Source organism: Ciconia boyciana, chromosome 6 (genome assembly GCF_034638445.1).
Source record: "Ciconia boyciana chromosome 6, ASM3463844v1, whole genome shotgun sequence".
Taxonomy (NCBI): Eukaryota; Metazoa; Chordata; class Aves; order Ciconiiformes; family Ciconiidae; genus Ciconia; species Ciconia boyciana.
Window position 1 is genome coordinate 5,766,671 of NC_132939.1, and position 22,235 is coordinate 5,788,905.

At 38.2% G+C, this 22,235-nt stretch overlaps 1 protein-coding gene across 6 annotated transcripts in view; it reads left to right on the plus strand.

Annotated features, from left to right (window-relative positions):
- The window catches only part of ANO5 (anoctamin 5), a 64,631-nt gene that overhangs the window by 1,019 nt on the left and 41,377 nt on the right, over positions 1–22,235 (plus strand). For 2 of the 6 annotated variants that reach the window (XM_072866042.1, XM_072866045.1), the window contains exons 2-3: positions 11,222–11,266; positions 14,038–14,108. In XM_072866042.1, the coding sequence (XP_072722143.1) occupies positions 11,222–11,266; positions 14,038–14,108 (116 nt within the window). Of the gene's footprint in view, positions 1–11,221; positions 11,267–14,037; positions 14,109–20,839; positions 20,888–22,235 lie in introns of all 6 variants that reach the window. The other 4 variants (XM_072866044.1, XM_072866046.1, XM_072866040.1 and 1 more) reach the window with 3 other exon arrangements.

Consider the following 22,235-nt stretch of genomic DNA (forward strand, 5'->3'; position numbering starts at 1 on the left):
CTTAAAATAACATGATGGAAATGCTAAGGGTGTGTTTATCAGTACCTCACCTGGCAACGTGAATCAAGAGTAGGATAGTATGTTGATATTTTCAGAAAGATTCTAAGATATTTAAAAACAAAAGAAAAACACTGACCCTGAAAAATGCCTTTATGGGGATCATGCTTTGCCATCGGTCCTAGAAATGAAGATCTTAAAGCAGGAACGAACCACTAAGAGCTTTGCGGTTGGCTGCTTGGGTTGTATGTTTTCCCTCACAGCTTGACTACACTGTCTCTTTTAGAAAGACATATAAAGCCATTTTAAACACCTTGGGCACTAGTGTAAAACCATGATTTTTAAAATATTTGACAGTCTTGTTTCTGAGAGATATGACAGCAGATAATGACTGTGAAAATTATCCGAAAGAAGCTGTTTACAGCAACAGCAAGGAGCGGTGTCCAACTGTGGCGAGGCCGGTGTCCACAGCAAGTGTCAGACAAACGTTTGCCCTCTCTGTGAAGGCCTGGTGGAGCTGGCAGACTTGCTCAGGAACCGAAGCAGATGGGTGTTACAGCCTCTTGGCCAGCAAAGCATTTCCAGAGTCTTGTGGGGAGGCCTGAGTCATTGCCTGTCCCACTGCCTGTGGGCAATGAAAAGTGCTTAGGACTGAGCTGCTCTAACCAGTGGTTGTTCTTCTGAAGTAGCTTGAGACTAAAAAATATTTACAAAATATGCAATAACCATTTAGGGAATGAGGTTGGAAGCCAGGTTTGTAAACTTCATTCTGCAGCATTCAGTTTTCCCATGAGCGTCTTGTGGGGTTTTTTTCTAGTCAGAAACATTGAATATAAGGAGATTTGAAGGGTTTCAGTGAATGAGGGTGATTTAGTAGGATTTACCATACCGTAACACATAACTGTCCATACAAAATCTTGCACCAGTTCAATTCTTTTTTTAAATCAAACACTTTTCTAAAACAGAAACAAATTGAATATGGGGTAAAGGGAGTAGACTTTTTAAAGTTTATGTTAATTTGTTGTCCAAAAATCTCTCAAGGATAAAAAAACCCAAATCTTCCTTAAATTATGGTTTAGAAAAGTTATCAGTATGCATATATTGCCACTGGGACTTCTCATAGATCGAAACATCTGCTTTGTGCTTTTAAGGAACAGATAGCCTCTTAAGGAGGCTCCAAGCCATAGATATCTGATGTGCACAAGCAGGGTCGGTGTGAGTCAATAGGAATAAGGCAGAAGAAAAAGCATCTGCTACTTATTTGTCTTAAAGATGCGTTCATATTTGGATAGTACATGTGTATTTAATTCTGGTTTACTACTGCATTTCATTAAACTCGAATGCTGAGGAACAGGTTGTGGGGGTGAAAAACTACTTAACAGCAGCAGCAGGTTTAGCTTGCAGAGTTTGTGTTCAGAGACCGTGCACCAAAACTTCTATCTTGAAGGAAGCTTTCTGGCTTCCTGTTGAATTATACCCGCATGATGTGATAACTTCCATTTTTGTGTGCATGATTTTGCTTGCTATTGGAAGATGTGTGGCATTTACTTCAAATATTAAAAAGTAAGAAAAGTGAGCTTGCAAAATCAGAGTCTAAATATCAGAGGAAGAAAACCACAGTATGTTGTTAGCACAGACATAAAGAAATAATCCTATCTTTCAGCATTTTTTTTCATTTCATTAACATGAAATGTTAATGCTACAGTAGCTGTGCTGTGGGATGTATCCCCAAGACTATGGATCTTCTGGAAACTCATAGTTGGCTCCATGCCATGATTTGAAATATGCTGTCTTTATACGCATGGTTCTTTTTTCAAAACTTCTAGGAGACTGGTTTGAACTTGAAATGCTCTAAGACTGATCTAAATTCAAACAGTTACTTAGGTTGGTTGTCACCTTGCTCGTGTTCCCTCTGGAAAAGACAGCAAAACATTGGGAAAAGCCGATGGCGTGACTTGCAAACAGCGCTTGTACCAGTGTGTCAGCTTCTCATAATGCCTCACCATCCAGGGCCAAATGCTGCTGTCGGTTAATAGAATGATACTTCACTTATTTAGTCAGAATTATTATGATTCATACTAGTAACATAAAATACAGGCCTCTGTTCAAAACTACATCTGTCTCTCTTTACTGGAGCAATGTATGTAGTAATTTCTGATCTATTTGTGGAAACGCTGAATGGGATATCATGTTCCCACGAGGCTAAAGCAGAGGGTTTGTTAATGTGAAAGCTTTTTTTAAAGATTATTCCGAGGTAATAAAATAAAAGCTCAGAGAAATTTAGACATACTTCAGAATATAAAAGGCAGGGGAGAAAATACTCTCTTAGACCAACCAACATGTAGTTCCTGAGTGGAATTTCTTTACTGGCAGCGATGTGTCACTGTGGGGGCACAGTGTAAATACAGGTTGGTTATCAGAAGGTAAACGTTCTTTTAACGGAAAACTCCAGTTCGTAGCAGGAAAGCCTGCTTTTGGGAACTGATCCCAGCAACTTGCATAATATCACCTTATATATATATTTTTTTAATACATACTGTGGTGCTTTTAATGGGAAAATTAAAATGTTAAGCCCATTCTACCACAGGTGTTAAATATGGATTTTATCCAGAGATTGTGTCAGTTTAAAAAAAAAAAAAAGAAAAAAATTACCTTTGGACTGGTGACTGAGACTTATAACACTTTTCTTTTAGATGAGGATCCTGCGTATGAGGTTAAAGTCACTTTTATACCTTCTGTCTGCAGCCTGGTGAGTGGCAAAGTGGAGCAGCTCCTAAGGAGGGATTAAGAGTCTCTTGCATGCCTTCTTAACCCAGTGGCAATTATGTGGGAAGTTTAGGCCATACTTTGGAGAGCTGGGAAATACAGCTGAATTCCCTCAGGTAAAGAACTGAGTGACTGTCCTGACTGTAGCAGGTGAATGCTTTTTAGCCTCTATTTAAAAAAGGGGTCTGCAGCTTCACCTTTTTGCTGAGAAAATGAAAGAAAATGCTCTGCAGCTGTTTCTCCCTCGCAGGGGTTCCTGGAGGAGGGCTTGGTTCCAGCTGCAGGCAGAGGTTCTGGGCTGGGAATGCCAAATAAATGCTAAGGAGGCAACTGAAACCTTACTGCAGTGGAAGGCAGAGAGATACTCTCTTAGTGTTTCCCACCCAGGCAGTTTCCAGCTAAGGTATGGTCTGGTGTGGTGTCCCATTCTGAGGTGTTTATAGGACTAATGGAAAGGCAGGTTTCCAGTGCATAGGGGTTTGACTTTTTTTTTTTTTTAAATATAAATTTGGCTTTAGATCTGAGTAAAATTCAAAATTTTGAAAGTATAAGTACAGCTGGAAAGTTTCCAGTCTTTGCTGCTGGTCAGTGAAATTGTGCCCTAAGTATGGTGTTGCACCCTGGAAGGGTTTTTGTAAGGAATTCTTCTCAACTTACAAATGAAATTCAAAGTTACTTTGCTTTTCAAGCTTTTATTTAACCGGTACATTAGCAGCATGTGTTGAGAACTGAGAGCTGTGTTGAAATAGGAGTTTTTGCACTCTGGAAAAGTCTCTACAGAAATGAGATAACTATCACAAAATGGAAGGGCACTTTAACATCTATGTACAAATGATTAATAATTGCTATGATGCAAGGAAAAACTAGGATAAGATATAAGGGCGCTACTGAAAATGTGCTTTTAAAATTATGCTGAGAACTGATGGCACATATTTTGTAAAAAAAAAAAAAAAAAAACCAAAACAAAACCCAAAAAAATAAAAAAAACCCCCCAAAACCAGAAAACCAAACACCATTGTCTTCGTATTTAGTATCTGTAAACTAATTAACGAGTTGTATATACACATGGAGGAGAAGTACAGTCACATAATATAAACATGTAATTAAGAAGGTAAAGGTAATTAAAAATGTAGCGAGAGTTGCTGTGTCAGATGTGTAAAAATGTGGCAAGAGTTGCTGTGTCAGATGTTAAGTGTCAAGGTAATAATGCAGTGAACTTTTCCACTAGATTTTTATTGTTTGTTATCTGGGGGTGGAACTGAAGAGCAGTGTAGTTGCCAGGTTGTGCTTCATTACCTAGCAGAAATCTCATTGTATTTGATACAGTCACGTGCGTATGTGTATAAATGCACGAAGGGGAAAGAAGATCCTTGTGTTGTATTGCCAGGGATAGTTCTTGTAATTATAACATAGTTATGGAAGGTTTTTGAGGTGTCAGCTATCTGCAGAAAGCTGAATAATATGTCAGGAATTATTTATAGATTAAACATTGGGGGGTGGGCCTTGGTTACTTGGATTATACTATAGAGATGTGTGTTTTTCTTTGAAGGGCCTCCTGCAAGAACCTACAGCTTGTTAAACCTGTGCTGTTTACTGCTTTGGCCTGATGCATGCCAAGAAAAGGCGTGCTAGCAGGCTAGTTGGCTGCTGCTGATAAAAAGGCACAGAATAAGGCAGGACGCCTGAACCAGTGCTGGAAACTTCATGTCTTGTGCAACTGTGCTGACGTGCATTGCAAGCACTAATTATCTCTCTCAATGTAACATAATGCAATTCTTAACTCGCCTATCTGGCTAGAGTAAGGGATGTAACATGAAAATCTATGTGTCAATGTAGTTCCCCAGAACAGCTGAGAGAATACATTGGTTCCATATCTGCAATACTCGTATTGCAGTAATCCAATAAAGGCTTCTGAAACTATTTCTGTCTATTCAGAATACATCGACATGTACATTTGGATCACTCCTTTCACACTGGTTCAAGGCAGAACTAGCATGTATTCTCACACATTGTAGGCCAGCCTTCAGTCTCTCTCTTTAGACTGTTTTCATCATTCATTTCTGCTAATGTAGGGTTTCTGCTTTAGTTGTAACTGGTGCCCAAGAAGGGAGGAGAGAAGTTGTCTTAGGTCCTGTTTGCACAGTTGTAATCTGGAATTTTCAGTAGATCCTATAGATTAAAGGGTTATGGGATTTACTACTTCTTTTTGCATTTGTAGTATTTATCTGTAACAGATCTGTCTGTTACAGATCTGACCATTAAGAATAAATTAAGACTAGACCAACATTTGATGTTACTTGTGTTAAAAGACTTCATTCTAGGCTACTGTTTCAAATCAGGCTTTTTTTTTTCCAGTGCACATGGATCACTCATTTACATGTAACAATATAATATAAGCACCTCATTATTTCATCTTCTTGGTTTGTCTGGGTCTTCTAGTACAGTCAGAACCATTCTCCACTGGTTTTCAGTGAGGACCAGTAGAGTTAGTGAAGTTCCAAACGCTGCTTTTTAGGAAGTGAGAATATCTTTGGGTGAAGTGCAGTCTTATAACTGGAAATCCCAGGTGATCTCCTTGTCTTTCTTAGCAGGCTCCTAAGGGTAGATGTGGAATTTGAGGCCTCTGGCAAGATAGCAGAACCCCAGCAAGCCCTGTGGGTAGGGCTCGTGATGCAGATGGCTGGCCTTTAATTTTCTGCACTAGCCCTAAATTAGAAAGGGCTCTGTGGTTTGTTATTCAAAGAGGTTTTCTTAACTATCAGGTAGGAAATCAGAGAGCCTATGTTTGCACAACTTAAAGTGTGCTAGAAATATACCACGCTACCGAGTAATGACTGGCAGACGTGGTTTTGAGGCCATTGGCAAGTTGGATGCCTTTGCGTACTACAGTCCTGTTAATTGAGTGGGGCTTACATAAAAGACTCTAAGTGATGGCAGCCATGGTCCATTGCCCTGCTCATTTTCTTGATTGATAGGAAGTCAGTATATGACTTCCAGAGTTATTCAGTCATCTTTAAAGTAATTTGGACAGAAAACATTAAGTCTTGCAAACTTATACTTCAGCAAAAAAAAATTTTGATGGGATTTGTTTATAAAAAGTCATTCTATACTGGTATATTTTTATGTTGTTTAATATAAGAAAATTAAATACTTGTCCTGGTGAATACAGTAGCAAAATTCTCAATGACAGATTTTGTTGGAAGCATAACCAAAATAGTATTGAGCTAGGTAGAGCATGAGGACCAGAAGGAACAAAAAATTGCAGATGAACTTGGCCATCTGAAATGAAACATCCAGGTAGCATGAAACTGAGGAATACTGCCAGAGGACAGTGAATTCGAGGTGTAGTTTTTTATACATTGCTTTTTACTTTCCTAATAAATGTACAAGTCATATATGTTCCTAGTTTATGCTAAACTTATCCCCACCCTTTTCACTATTTCCCTATTGTTAGTTCCCTGTTTGTGTATCGCTCTTCTCTTATAGTATCTATGGAAGATCTCTCATACAAGGATGGGAATGTGCTGTGTGTCCATAGAATGAATAGTACATTAGGCCCTCCAATACTGTTGAAAACTTGTATATTGCAATTGCTGAAAGATATCAGAGATTGTGTTGCTTCAGGGTTACATCAGGGATTTCAGTGGAAGCTGGAGAAATGCATTAATGAATAATAATGTAAGATTTTTAAGTGTGCCTCTGGGAACACTAGGAAAGCAAGTCTATACCTAACACTTTTTGAAGTGCCTGTAATTCCCTTGGGCTGTGATGCAAAGCAATACCACCATTCCCTTTTCTTCATCTTTTCCTGGAGATGTGAGTGCACCTGGCACTTTCACATATGTGCAAAGCCATTGCCCGAGCTGTTTGTCTGCCTCTGCAGTCAAATAGCGCTGATGAAATCTGGCCCTGCACTTATAAATAGTCTAAGTGCAAACAGGCACAGCCATAGTGCTTCATGAGTTGGTGGGACTTCTGCAGTCTGGTATTTTACCACTCTGCTCTTCTGAGGTTTATTTGCCATCCTATTCCCCTTACTAACATGCATCTAAATGCTACACAATTTAAAAATACCTGACTTTATCCAGCTATCGCTGGTCTGGGCTTTCTTTTTTCAGTTACATTTGAACCTCTTAATCAGTTTACATGTGTCATTCTGCAGAACGATGATACCTGAAAGGTGTAAGTGCTAACTTCAGTGCTCACAGCATGCTTTAAGTCTTGTCTATGCTGGTACATACAATATGGTAATTGTTAATGCCTTAACCATGTTAAATACCATTCAAGTTCTGTGTTACAACACTATGCTTGTGGTTTTTTGCTAAAAACAGATTTACACAACTTTTTTTTTCTTCCTTTTTTTTTTAACCCAGTGCCTGTTAATCAAAAGGGAGGTTTTATGGTTCTTCAAAAGGAAGGCAGCTGAGGGTAAACCTCAGTTATGATTTAAAATACCCTTTTACTGTACTAGAGATTATAACTGAGGACTTCATGTCTTTTCCAAATGCTAAATGAGATTTTCTTATTGTTAGGAACAGATTTTTTTTTCTGCATATTTATGCCTATATAAAATACTGATGTTTTTTTCTTTTACTTTCTATGTGTTGATAAATACCTGTTCTCTGGAATTGCTGCGTTAATAATAAAACACATGCTCAAAATTAATATGTCTGTGAAGCAGACTATACTTGAATGCAATTTTTTTTTTAAGGGAATAATAAATTTCTTTTAAAATGATCCAAATAATTTTTCCTGGATTTACTGAGAATTTAATGTTTTCGTTGTTAAGGAACAGTTTAAAATTTTTAGGAGCAGCTCTGAGTGTGCACAAACCACCACCTCAAACGTAATTTTGAGATGGAATCTTTGGTTCAGCAGTGCAGTTGTTACTCTTCAGATGATGCCAGGTGAAGTAATAACACTTATTTTACTTGCTTAGGAGCCAGCATACTAGGTGGGTCCTCAGTTCCCCTAGGCAACTCAGTCGTCCAGCTCTGGGAGGATACAGTCAATATACACATAAATTTAGTTAATAAATCATTTTAAAGCCATGTTTTTCTTAGATATGGAAGCACTTAAAATAGTCATTATGAAGCTTACTTGGAAAGAGTGACCTTATTCTGGAGAGATCTTTGTTCAGTATGCATTTTTGTTAGTGACTCAGTGCTGAATCAGACTCCTTATCAAAGATGGAAATTGGTCAGAGTAGATCCCACTACAGCAGGAATTCCCTGGTGATCTTTTGGGAGCAAAGGACACAGTACCGTAAATAGCGCATTGATTTAGTGATAAGTAATCATGTTTTAAACTGAATTCTCTTTTTTGTCAGGCAGGCCACGTTATTGAGTAATGGCAGGGCTTTATTAAGATGGTGACTTCAAGACATCTAGAAATAAAAATTTCTTGCATTGCTTTGCATTGGTAAGAATGCTCTTGCAATGCTTCTGCATTGGTAAGAATGAATATTAGGAAGTTTCTTCATAGTACAAGTAGCTACCTCATAACAACTACGGTGTAAGTTTGGGGTTTTTTTTTTCCGTTTTATTTGGACCATCAAAAACTTGCTCTAGGGATATGTATGTATGTGTGTGTAAACTGATATGCTGAAGGCATCAGACATGTGCAGGACAGTATGACAGGTCTGAAAGTTGTTTTTACCTGCTTGGTTTTGTTGACTGAAAAGGATGCTGTTACTGTGTCTAAGAAAATTGTGGAAATAAATGGAAGCAGTATTTTGCAAGCAATGCTGAAAGTAATAGTAGTACCAGTAGTACCAACAATAAACAGTTTGTCAGTACCTGCCTGAATCCTGGCTCTGACTTTGCCTTTGGAATAGCTCTGTCAGAGGTCTTAGGTGTGCAAGTGCAGATGATTTTCTAGTTTTAGCAGTAAAATGAAACTTTTCATCCCTAAAACTGTCTATTCAGCTTCCGCTTGGCTTTAGAAGCAGCCAATATGTTAACAACTTTACTGGTAGAAAGACCAAGAGCTCCACTTGGTGCAGATGAATCATGGTGGTAGAAGTTGACAGAAAGGATAATTTAAATGCCTTCTCTTGCTCTGTTTTCTGACGCAGAGTTGCTCTGAGCTCTGCCAGACTGCAGCATCTACTCGCCAGCTGTTCTGTGCCCAGCTATACCTTGAGTGCAGCATCATCGCCCAAGCTTTTTTTTCTTCGCATCTGCCAGCAGATCCCAGCTTACCTAAGGATGCTGAAGTGACATAGATCATCATCTTCCAGGGAAATTGCTGGTTAGGTCCTGTTAAAGATGCTAGAGCATCCCAGGCTGTGCCTGTGCTAGTAATCAAAAAAGCCGGGGATTTTTCATTGGCCTAGAGGACAAGTAGCACAGTCTGGCCACGTCCATATGGCTAAACTCCCTTCTTCCCCAAGCAGGGCAGACTTCTCCAAAGACCAGAACTTGGCCTGTGATGTCCTCTAGAGTGTGTTTCTGCTCTGTCAGGGAGAGCGCTAGAAGCCAAAAACTGTTCCACCAAGTGCACTAATAATTGAGTGAGCAGTCCTATGGTTGTGCCAGTGTCCTGGACCTTTTATTTTCCTAGTCTAGGCACAACTGTTGTGACCAGGATGTGGCCTGTGACGGGTTGCACTTCTCCTAGAGAACGTGCAACTCATTTTTGGTGCAGAGGGATACATGGCTAGTCCTGTGGTGTCACTGAGCCGTGCTGCTTACCTCGCCCCAGCTATGAGAAAACAGGGGGCTACAGGAGTCTTTGATTTACAACAGCATCTTTACTTTTTTGCGACAGCACTGAATACACTTATTTGTGTTTTATGAGGTTTTATAAATGAAATTAAACAGCACTTGTCAAAATAAACAGAATTTATTTTGAGCTGCTTGTTTTCTTGCAGGTGACTTTATTTTTTAATTTTATAAAGCCTATATTACCGCTGTAGTCATCAAAGAGAATTTTCCACTTTCTGTCATACAGTCGTATAAAAGGTAGGTGGGTCATGCATGTGGTCTCCCATCCATGTATCTGATTTTAAATATGTGATGGGCAGTCATACTTGCATAGCTTGTCTGCCAGTTCTGTAAGTTGCAGCTACAGTAGCGTCTTAGGAAATCTGTGAGCATGTTGGCATCTAGACCACTAAGGGTTTTTGTCTTTCGTCATGGAATGAATGGGAAGGTTTTGAAGGACAACTTTTTGATTCCTGAAATACTAATCATATTAAACCACGTCTTTTAACCAGTAGGTCCAGATGTGGGATTAAATTCCTTCTGTTTTTTCCGAAAACGTCAGCTTTGCCATGTAGAAAAAGAAACTGATTCAGGCACTGTGAGCAAAGTTAAACTATTTTAGAATGACTAATCATTTCATTACACAATAAGCCATTTTTCATGCTTGTTGCAGAAATTGTAAGACTGCACTAATAAAAGTACCTTTTTTGTGTGGTAAACTACTTATATTTTAAAAGGCAAAATCAGTCTTGATTATGTTCTCCAGTCTTCAGTTCTGAATGTTGATTTCTGTGAGCTGTTTTGGATCACTGTTGATCTGATCATCTGGGACTGTAATTGAAATAGAAATGGTCTGTAATTCTTAGGGGTGGCATACTGAAAGTTTCTAAGTAGGTTGCCCTGCAGTAGGGTGTAGTTTGGGACAGCGTATGTTAATACTGCAAAATTATGGGCCACATGAAGCTCATTTATTTCCAATAATGTGCAAACTCCCAAGACACACGTGTTTAAGGAGTTAGAAATAGCTGTGTGCAGAACTGTAAGGCTGTTGGAGACGATGCTTACATTGGGAAGGAGGTATTTCTTTCAGATGGGATATGTGCATGCCCACGAAAGGCCAATGATTTGAATAAATATTAGTTATATATGTTTGAAACAATTTTAACGGGTTCTGATAGTCATAGTGTGGTACTGGGATTAATTTTGAACAAAAAAATTTGCAAGGAGTGACTGCAATTTGTACAAACGAATTTTGTATTGAAGGGCCACTTATGTTTAGTAGGTGTCCTCATTTGTTCTTTTTGATGTGCAGGCGTGTCTAGATCTCTTTACATACGGTAGAGCATGTAGTGTTGAAGAACAAGGCTGTTCCCTTAATTATGATGGTTTTATCAGAATATTATTGTTTTACTCCATCTTTAGATACAAAGTTGTAATTTCTTGAAGAATTTTAAACGCGTTTTCTTGGCTAGCAGAAACTATTTTTCTCCCCCCTGCTACTGATACAGGAAAGTGGCATCCTTGTTTGTGTTGCTGAACAAGGTGCCTGGACAAAAAGGTGAATGTTGGTGTTTCAAGAGGAACCTGTTCCGTGCTTTCTGTCTAGGCCAGAGTCTCTTGTTTCTAGGGCTTGTTCTTTTGTTTGGATATAGTGGCGGTATTGTAAAGGATAGAGGAGAATTATTAAACGGGTTCATGTTAAAAGTGAGGTTTACTTCTGGTTCTTACTGAAGTGTTTTTTCCTTTTAAAGATGACTTTGCGATTCTCACCAAGTTCAAGCCGTCGTGGTCAGAAGGTATTGTACTAACCGGCGTTACGCCTTCCTCCCTTTTGTGTGTGTCCTCTGTCCTTTTTTTTTTTTTTTTTAAACTTTCTGCTGAGCGCCTCTTGGAAATCAGACTTAATTTTATATGAGTCACTGATATCACATATGAGCCAAGCTTTTTGAAATGTGATTTAGAAGTCCATTTTTAGCTATCTGTGGGCAGCTCTCTTGGTTAAGAATTAATTGGGCATCTCCATTCCTGGTGCTTGTTTGAGTTCTGGGTTGCGGCTCCTTTATACCGTCCTACATGACTTGGACGTACATTTCTTACACTGGTTAGGAACCCGTTTATGTGTTTTTCAAGGAGTGAATGTATTAAGTGTGTTGTACTTCTCAGTTAATACATGTTTTGCATTCTCTTTTTGCCTTCTTGTGTGCTGCACTAGGGCTATTCAGTTTTATTCCCCTGGCTCAGAGATACCAAGAGGATTTCCTTTCACAAGTTGCATAAGTAATCAGCTATGGTACTGGGAGAGCATTTAAAATGTAGAACTCTGAATCGTGCTTGTTCCTGAGGTTAAACTTTCACAACTACGGAAAGGATAAGCCAGAAAAAACAAACACCAAGGCTGTTGTTGCAGTCCGTGGGATTGGTTCCCGTCCTCTTAGCAGCATAGGCAAATTGAACGTTACTGCTCCGGGGACAAGGTGCCAGGCTGCTCCTGCCGTGGAGGGTTGTGTGGCCAGATGATTGGGCTTTCTGCCCCTGGGCTTGCTACCTTTGGCCAAAGCTGCAGCAGCCACCTGCTTCTGAGGGCTGTAGGCAGAGCAGGCAGCAGAGTGTGATGGTGATGATCCCTTTCTTTCATCAGGCCTGCTGTCCTGGGCAGCTGCCGAGTTTGCCTATGCTTAGAACCAGCCCTGTCTGAAGGTAGACCCTCTGCTTAGGAATATTCTTGCAGGAGCAGTTTCTCAAGTAAGTTAATCTGAATATTTTGATAGTTGTTTTTTGAGTCAAGACTTCTGTGTTCTTATTATAATAGTCTCCCATTATATGCCATTTGCTTCTCGTACATGTTGAACGCTTGTGCTGTGTTGGAAGGTGAAGTGAATTCAGTTCTGTGCTGAAGCTGTTCCTGTAAACCTCTTCTGTGTTTGGTGGTCTGTCTTACAGCGTAGTCCCTGTGGCATTTATGGTATGTTTGGGTAGGCAGAATGATCCCAAATTATTGACTTCCATGTTACCTTTTTAGAGAGGGCTTAACACTAGTTTCCCAACTTGTATCACCATATGCGAACATCTTTCTACAGGTACATGAATAAAACTTAAGTGTTCAAATTATATCAACTAATCCAGATTTTGCAGGCACAGTTTGCTTTAGCAAAATAGCATGCAACAACTTTGAATGTCTTAGCATTCAGAAACTTCATTATATGTTATATAACATGATATACTATAGCCCAGTTTCTCATCGCATCATATGCACAGTTATACATTAGAGACCATTTTCTGTAAGTGAACTTAGACGCAGCTTGAGAGCATTTTGTTTCCTTTAATTTTTTTCTTTTGTCTTAAGTAGCTGCTTATAGATTTTAGAAAAAACAGTTTGTATCCTGCCTGGATGCAATTTTGACATAAAATATTTGCAGGTTACAAAAACAAACAAAAGAGTAGGACTGTCTTATTGGTAGGACTAATCTAGCCATAGTTGTCTGACAGTGGTCCAGTCTAAGCTGTGCTAGTCAGTCTGTCCAGCCTAAGCTATACCCATCAATACTTCCTTGCTGTTTGATGAAGAAAGGAGTATGATGAATCCTTTTTTTTTTTTTTTGGAAGAAAGAGGCAGCTTTATTAGATGCCTGCTTTAGATTGTGACAATCTGTTCTCAAAACTGCTTATCCTTTTCCATTGGTGGTGGAGCTATTTAGATGCCTGATTTAGGAGACTGGTCTGTCTGTCTAATCAGCAGAGAGATGGTTGTTTACAAAAACTTCTTGGAGCAGGAGCCTAGCTTATGGGCTCTGAATTGCTCTTCAGAGGGAATTGTTTACAGAGTAGGTTTAGAGCCACAAACCCAGCAAATGTCTCAGTATGGTTTAGCGGTCTGAAGATATTTCATGTGATTTTTTTTTTTTTTTTTTCCCTATAATGTTAACGTTTAAGTAACAGTGTCCTTGGTGGACTGACTATATTTGCGGGAAAGTCATGTCGGAGTTCAATACTGTTGTTAAAATGAAAGGGGTTTTGGTTTTTTATTTAAACAAGAAGAAGCTTGGTAATTTAAGTTGATATTACTATTCTTGATCCTGTCATCATATCTCCATGATGTGGTAATCTGTAATCTTGAGGTTATGCACCATTAATCCCGTAGCAACAAAAAAAAAAATTCGATTTCTAGCAAGCAACCCCAGAGATAATTGAACTTTCATAACTGAGGCAGCAAAGCTCCAGGTGTGAGACACTCATAGACAGTCACCTATCAGACATTTGAGACAAGAAATAATTTTATCTCATCAAATACATGATGCTGACAGATTTTTGTTTGTCACATTTAAAAATGTGTTTCTGTGACTGCAAGCTTACAACCAGGTAGTACAGGCTGAGTATATTGTGTCTTGCAGCGTTTTTTCCCTTCAAAGAGCCATTCTTAAAGATTTTATGTAGCTGAGTATTATTTTCCAGCTTTTGCTTTTGCTTGTTCGTAGTTCCATGCCTTCAGGGTTCACTTCATTTTTCAGATACAATCATATTTTAAAATAAGAAATATATTTATGTGAATCTTACTTTCTATGTTCCTTAGGGGAAGAATGCAATGGACCTTTATGTGAAACTAGTTCAACTGCAGGATCAGAAGTCCCAAGCAGCTCTGAGGTAAGGTCCGATATAGATGGTGTTAACAGATGACTGGTAGGAAGAAAGAGGAACAGTTGCTGTGAAAGAGAGAATTAGTTTTAAAAATAGTATTTCTTTTAGATTGTCGTATACCTCCTTTTTTTATCCATGTAAACATTTTCTTCCTCTAGTGTTCTGAAGGAGCAAAACCATGAAAGTAACGCTGGTACTCACTGAGTCTTATAAGAGACTTACAAGTGTTAGCGCTACAACACAGTAGTAGTAGAAAACAGTATGGGCTTAACAGTGTTTCCAGTATCAGTCTTGAAATGAGAATCATATGATCATTTAATGTTTTGGCAATTGGAAAAACATAATGCTTCTGCACAAACCCAACACTTTGTTTTACGCTGCGTATTATATTGCTGGCTTGATAGGGAAATCAAGACACTCTTGCGTTCCTCTGCTCTAGGAACTTTTTGACAGTGCAGCAAGATTTATGAGAAAGCAAATGAAGATTTGAGTTATAAGAATACCTCTTCCTTGGAACGTGTGCAACCCAAGTAGCATCATCAGCTATTCATTTTTTCACAGTACCTCATTGCTTGACATGTACAGTACACGATAGCTTAAATAGATAGTGGTGTGTGGTTACTCTTCAGTTAAGAAACGGATTAAAGAAGAATATTGAAAATATGCATTCTTGAAATTGGTATTTTATTTTAATTTCTGTTGTCTGATTTTTTTTTTTCTTATGGTTATTATATGCTTAGAGGAAGTTAGGAAGAGTTTTAGATAGGAAAAGAAATAGTTGCTCTGTCAAAGTAGAGTTTCACCCTTGCTATGAGCACTCATCAGAAATGATGTCTATTGAATTCAGCGTTAGAAAACTGTAGTTGTTCTGCTGAACTTTCTAAGAGTAAAACATGTCCTCACCTACCTCTAAGAGGCAAATTTGGAGATGGTCCTGTGAAGACAGAACTCAGAAGTGCTTCCTAGATTACACAGATCTTTATCTTGCTAGCGCATGCAACCGGATCATCTAAATGTTTTCATAAATCTGCCAGTTCCATCCTAAAAATTGTTAGTATGTTCACCCTGCTACTTTCTCAATATATTGTAGGAGTTGTAGTAAATATTTTTTTCCACAAAAATTTTCAGTGAACAGCCATATCAAATACTTCACTGAACCCTGGGCAGATACAGTCTCAAATTACAGCGTATGAATCATCATACCATGATAAGCATCAGAGTCTGAAGCTGAGTCTGAGTTCCTTTAAGAGTGTCTCTGAGTTAGGTGGAGAGGACCTATTTCACCAAAACCTGAAAGAATTCACTTGATAACTTAGGACATAGGAAAAGGCAGGAAACATGGGAGAAAGGGTGCAATGCATGTGTCTCATATGTAGAGACACGGGATTTGAACCTTGTTTGAAGGGTGAAAGATTCATGATGGGGTGGGAAAGGCGGCTTTGATCTGCAGCACTTTCTTGTCTGGGAGGTAGTCTTCTTATGAAAAATATATCTGGTTAACCTCTCGTTGGTAACTTAATGATGCCTTTTCTCTCGTTTTCTTCTTATGCATGTTCCTTATATAATTATTTTTATTAATGATTTGTTCCTAAATATCACAAAGTATTGCCGTATTAGCAATATTAGTCCGTAGCTGACTTGATGACTCAGGTTTTTTGGTTTGTTATTTTCCTTTCTCCCTCTAAGAAGAGACAGCTTATTTGGCTTTGTTTCTCCAGGTCAGCTGGTTATCTGATGTTTGCTTACATTTAAGTTAGTACTTTTCTGTGCTTTGCGTTATCCTACCCCATGTCCCCTAATACAGTCTAATTTATCTGATGTTTGCTTTCTGTGCATTAGCCAGACATAAAGTTACAGAGTTACTCTTAATCTTCTTGCCCAGTTTCACACTCATATCAGCCATAACAGGCTTAGTTCTTGATGATTAATGTCCTAGATATTCAGGTTAAGTCTATCCTTGAAGTTTTTCCATGAACTCATTCCAACAGTAAGATAGCCCTGATTTTTTTTTCATCTCATGCTAATCCTTTATCTTCATGTGTTGTCACAACTTCAGTTTTCTTCTCAATAAACTGGAAGAATTTCTTCTCCCTCAGTTCTTCGCTGTCTGCCTTTTGTCATCCTTGATGCAATCCCATAGAAATTGAGCAGGATCATCTATCCTGGCATGAAAGACAAACCAAGGTTTCTCCTCTTTTCACCAAGACCCTTTTGAGCTCAGGTCAACATGCTTTGTTCCTGTTTTGACAGATAGCACATTTCTCTCTCTTATAATTTTACCCTGGTGATAGGTTGGTAACTTTCTTGTTACTTAACCACGTACTTAACTTTGTTCCTGCAACTGGAAAATATGAACGCTTGGAAGTCTTAAAACAATTTAAGTCAGGTAATTTTAACATAGAAATGGAATTCATCCATAAAAAGACCATTGGGAGAGAGTTAAATTAATTTGCATTCAGGTCACAACTTCATTATGCTTGGCCTATCTTTTATTTTGGAAGAGAAGATAATAACAGTATGCTTCTGCTCAGCAGCAGGGAGAAAAAGCTACGGCCTTATTGTTGATTTAGCAACAGAGGAGGGGGAAAAAAAGAAATCTAGATTCAAATATGGAGAGCAGAAAACATTACCTATCCATAATTCAGTGGCATTTTTTTTCTTTTGTTATCTATAAAGGAATACATGATTTTGTACACAAGAAATGATGCAAGTAATACAAAAATGAAGGTGAAAAATAGTCTGTAGTGAAGCCTGCCAACATATGTACAAAAGTCAGATGTTCAGGACTCAAAAAAGCAATTGAGCCTCCAATCAATGGTGCGTTTGTCCTTCCTTATGATTTTGCATTTGTGCTCTAATCCGTTGCTTCTTTCCTACTTTTACCCTGTTTTTTTCTTTCATCTGCTTCTTGTTGTCTCCTTCTTTTTTTTTTTTTCTTTTTAATCTCCAATAAAGACAAAAGAAACAGGATCGCTTGGAGTTCAACAGCTTTTCATATTACAAGCCTAGCACGCATCATTTCTAGATGCTTTGTCATGCAGGGAGGCAAGGAGATGTTTTCAGTAAGGAGCAGACTGGAGAGGAAAAAAAATATGGATATGATAGGGATATTTTAGAACAGGTGCTGCAATGGGGACTGCTTCAAATTATGTCATTGTTAAATCAGTAATTCACAGACAGCCACTTCTGTTAGGGATAGGCAACTGTCCTAATTGAGTCTCTATGTAGAATCTACCTGAATCAGTCTTCATGGAGTTCCTCTTCCAAGAAATACATAAATGCCTCTGAAAGTCCTTTCAAGCAAATTGAAAAATGAATGACATAAAAACTCAGAATCTGTTTCTCCTCTGTGCTTTATGCAGAGAGAGAGCTAGAAAAATATGTAATGGCACAATTCTGTTTTGATAGCACGGTGCATTTCTGTTCAGTGTTTATCATCAGTTGTTCAAGTTGCAAAGTAAGTGAGGGTGAGGCCCACTGACAAAACAGAGTTCCTGTTATTAAGAGGGAAGGTCAGTTAAATAAATCATGATTGGAAGAAAGGTTAAAAAATTGAATTTATATTAAATTTCCTGATAGTAAAATTTTAGGCCATTCAAGTGGGATAATTGTAAAATTAGTACAGATTTTATGGAAGATTGAATCACTAACTAGTTTGTCGTTTATTGACATCTGTAAGAGGTGTATACTGAGGACTATTGGTCTATCTGCTATTCCAATTAAGTAGTACAAAGTCACTTCAAATGCTTGCTTTGTATGTATGTGGACCCTGAGTTTCTCACCTTCATAAAAAGCAGGTGGTCGCACTACTCACTGAGTAAAGCTGCAGGACTGTGCCCTATTCTGGCTGTGAGAAGGTAGGAATTAGTTTTGCACAGTTCATATATGAACTTTTCACCTTTCCTGTTAATTTCACACCAATTAAATTCTCACTAAAAATTTCTGTTAATCAGGATTTTGCGTATGGTAGTTTGATCGTGAGAAAATCTGAGAACAAGCAGTCTCTATTTAAACCAGGTTAGCAGAAGTAAATTGGCAGAGCTCCATCAAATGTATTAAAGCAATGCATTTGACAAAAATTAGGGGTATGACACATAGATTTTTTTTTTGAGAGCTGCGGGTGTTGCAAATGAATTGATCCCCCCCCCCCCCCCAAACAAACACCATCATAATGTACACTACTTTTCATGCTTGTTCATTTTTCAATTCAGACCAGTGGGTTTTCAAGTAGAGAGAAACATAAAATACCATTATTAGTATTGTGAAGACAGACCAAATCAGTTTCAAAATCTAGAAGGAAATACAAAAAGGCTTCTTTCAAGTAGTAACTACAAAACACAATCTGCGGAATATTTTGGGAAGAGAGAGAGTGCATTAAAGACTTGAGAGTGGATTCCAAAGTATGAAGGACCAGTCCAACACTGCTGCCACCACTGCTAACTTTCTTTATTCTTGGTTTTCTTCTCAATGAAGTTGGACTATTTGGGTGTTTCTGAAAGGATTGGTTGGTTCTTGTTTTGGGGGTCATGCATTATCAAGATTGGAGCCCCTTTGTGCTGTACATAGACTTTGGCATATAACGAAGAAGTGCTGTCTCTCTACAAGAGTTCTTACATTTTAAATGTGCAGGAAAAGATATAGTGACTATCACCAGTTTTACAATACTTAACCCCGGTGACTTGAGCTAATTAATTTCAGGCAGTTGTATTGAGAGCAGGGTAAGTTCCCTAGTTTAACAGGAAAACATTTCACAAAATGCATGGGAATGTACAAAGTGTTTTTAGCAGCTGGACTCTACCAGCCATGTGTCTTCATCCTACAGTTTAGTGTTTGACTAAATGTATTAAAATTTTATCCCTGATAGAAGCAGTGTGGGCAGCATATGAGGGCCAGTGGGTGACTAAAACCCATATTTATATCTAATGTGGAGGAGGTGGGAAGCTGTGGGTGGGAGGAGTACAGGATGGAGAGGTGGAAGAAAAGCAGATGGAAGGGCACCAGCTTGGTCGGGGAGGGCGAGTGTGCACTGGAGAGGTCAGGAGCCGTAGGGCAGCAATGAAAAGCCAGACTGTGCTCCTATTGATGTCAAATTTGTACAGTACTTTACGTGGCAGATATTTTCAGAGTATAACTAGAGAAAAACTTTCTGCTTAAGTGTCTCAGCCCTTATTTCTCTACAAATAGTGCCGTTTTTCCAGTAGCATCAGCGATGAGAGGATTAGAATCCTAAACCCAGTTCAGACTATCTTAGGGTAAGAGCACAGTGCAGCTATTTATATATGCACTCTTTCTCATGGGGATTCCTTGCCAAAAACCAGGTCAATCTTTCTGTGTTTGTTTGACTGAATTCTGAAAAGGACACTTTTACCTTACTTAGATAAGTAAATACTCAGAGATGGCATCATTAAGAAAGAATGTAAAGATGTGTGTATGTATTACTTGCAATGTAAAAAGGAACAAAAATGGTGTGTTTACTTCACAAAATTATAGGAATGGACCTGTGTGGTTTCTCTCAAGTAAAATTGTAATAAAAGTGAAAAATATTTATTTCTGATTTCAAAAATCATAGTACTTTATGAAAATTGGATTTGGGGAAATATACTTTTTGAAGTATTAACTCGAAACAAATAAATGATGATACAACAATGAAATGAAGTTAGTATTCTGCTTCTGTTGAAAGGTAATTCCATAGAGAACTGTCATATTTTCATAAGGCGCTTGCACTATTTGGTTGCACTGTTTAAACGTGTCTGTGATTTGTTTTCAGAAGCAAAACAAACGAACAGTGTGAGAAATTATTGACTAACAGAATTAGATATTGCAAAACAGCTTAGGTATTGCAAACCATTATTCATTCCGATAGCGAAGCCTGATGTCAAAATCCTTTGCTCATGCAGTCATACAGTTGTGGGCCAGGACCCCAGATAGCTTATGGACGTGTCTTCGTAGGATAGCTGTGCTCTGCAGAGTCCTCTGCTGTTGGTATGCCTGTCATCCCTGTGTGGAGTCTGGCCAGAGGACGTTGCAGCACCCTCCAGGCCCACATACAGGAAAACAACGAGCACCCAGATCTTGTACAATTAAAATCAGGGTAGAGCCTCACCAGGCTTGGATCAGAACTGGAAGTTGGGAAGCCCTCACTAGTCTCATTAAGTACAACAACTACAATTACTGATACCAGTTTGCCTTGTCTACACTGTGAGATTAATGATTTGTCTCCTCGCATTTGTTTTCCTTCAGTTCACATGGTGTACTTTCAGTTCATATTGAAAAAATAGCTAGCTAAGGGGTGTCACGTTTTTTCTGAATGCAAGTGCAGCCATCTATGCTATGTACATTTTCTTTGATATTAAATATCAAAAAGTACTGTTAAAAGCTGTTCTTTATCAGCTTGCAAATGGAAATCTGTGCCAAGTTGTTTAGACTTTATTTTTTATAATGGAAATGCTGAGGAATACTGTATAGCTCTTATTAAGAGTTATTCTTAGTAATATTTAAAAATCAGTATGGGCTATGTAAAAGTTGGTGGCATAGGCTAGAGACCCAGCTCATCTGAGGAAGTAGAGGTTTGTTGAAACTTTGACTCTCTATACTGAAAATCCAGCTATCACTCAGAATAGCTTTTCAGCAATTTAAACCAGAAGCTACACTGTCTCTTCTGAAATAGCCTTTTATTTTAAAGCACCCTTTGCATCATCGCTAACAACATTATGTTTTTCCTGTGATGCCACTGGCAGGGCCTAAACAGCACTGAGACTACTTTACTCATCCCTGAACATCAAGTGGTAAGCAGTAAAAAACATTCATGCTTCCTTGCATGAATTTGTGTGGCGTCTTCTATTACTGTATGCCAAAAAGTCCCTCACCAGAAAATTTTCCAGTTTCAAGGAAGCCATCCTTCCAAAAATAATTGTTTTTCTAGCGTATAAAAATGAATGTGGTTTTAGAGTTTATTCCTAGTGATGGCTTAAATGATAAATTCAAGCAAATCAAAAGGATAATAGACAAAATTGAAAAGTTAAGTATTGGTGGAGTAAACTGGAAAGTTTGCTTTTTTTATCATTGTTTTGTTTTGATGGGATATAAGATATATTCTGACTATGGTGTTATTAACAAGCGTGGGATTCCTTTTTGTCATAATAATCTGGAGGGCTCTCTGAGTCAGCATGATACTTTAGAATGTTTTAAAGAGCAAGAAACAAACACGGACAACATTTGAAATGTGTTGCCTTTTTTTTTCTTATTGTAGTAATTAATAAGGAAAGGCTGAAAATATCCTCTTACTGAAACTCACAGACAAGATAATTGTATTAATTGTCAAATATATCAGAAAAATTAAAATAACCATTATTCTTTTATGGAGAAAAAAAATTACCAAAACTCATTTAAGACAACTGAAGAAGTACATGCTGAGGTGTATTAAAACTGTCTGCTTGCTTACATTGGGCTCTGGTGTCTTACATTAACGCATACACTCTCTTAGCATATATTTTATTTTTCTTTTTTATATTCTTGTTTAATGTGCTCTTTTATCCAGAGAGGCTTTTTCTGCGTATTTAAATTATAGTGCAAACATTTTGGTGTCTTAACTGCTTTGAAATGCATGTTTTCAAGCTTTGAGATTTTAATGTGGTTCAAAATTGAAACGCAGGTGTGATAAAGGTGCAAAAAGTAGCTTGCAAGTTTTAGCTACAAGAAATACCTGCGGTTTTGTGTTTCTTTGAATGGGAAATTTCTTTCTATGCAGCTTTGTACCCTGCATGAAGCATAACTGGAAATTGGGATGTGTGGTGTTAAGAGTGTTGTAAATACACTTCTTTGAAGTGGGTAAGCACTTCAGTTGCGTGGATTCCTTCAAGGAAGAATATTGAAGAGAACTTCATGCAAATGGATCTCTGGTATAATGGGAACTGAGTTTACTGTGCAGAAACTAGCAATTTGCCTTTTTGATTTTCAGTAGCGTGCCTGTATGTTTTCATATGTTGTGGGAATACATTTCCAGGAGCTTTTTGCTTTTGGAAATAAGTTTTCTCAAATGGCTATATTTAGCACAGTGGCACTTTAATCAGCTTGTTTCTCCTATAGCTGTAAGCATGTTTAATTCTGTGAAAAGGGATTTTCACAGAATTTATA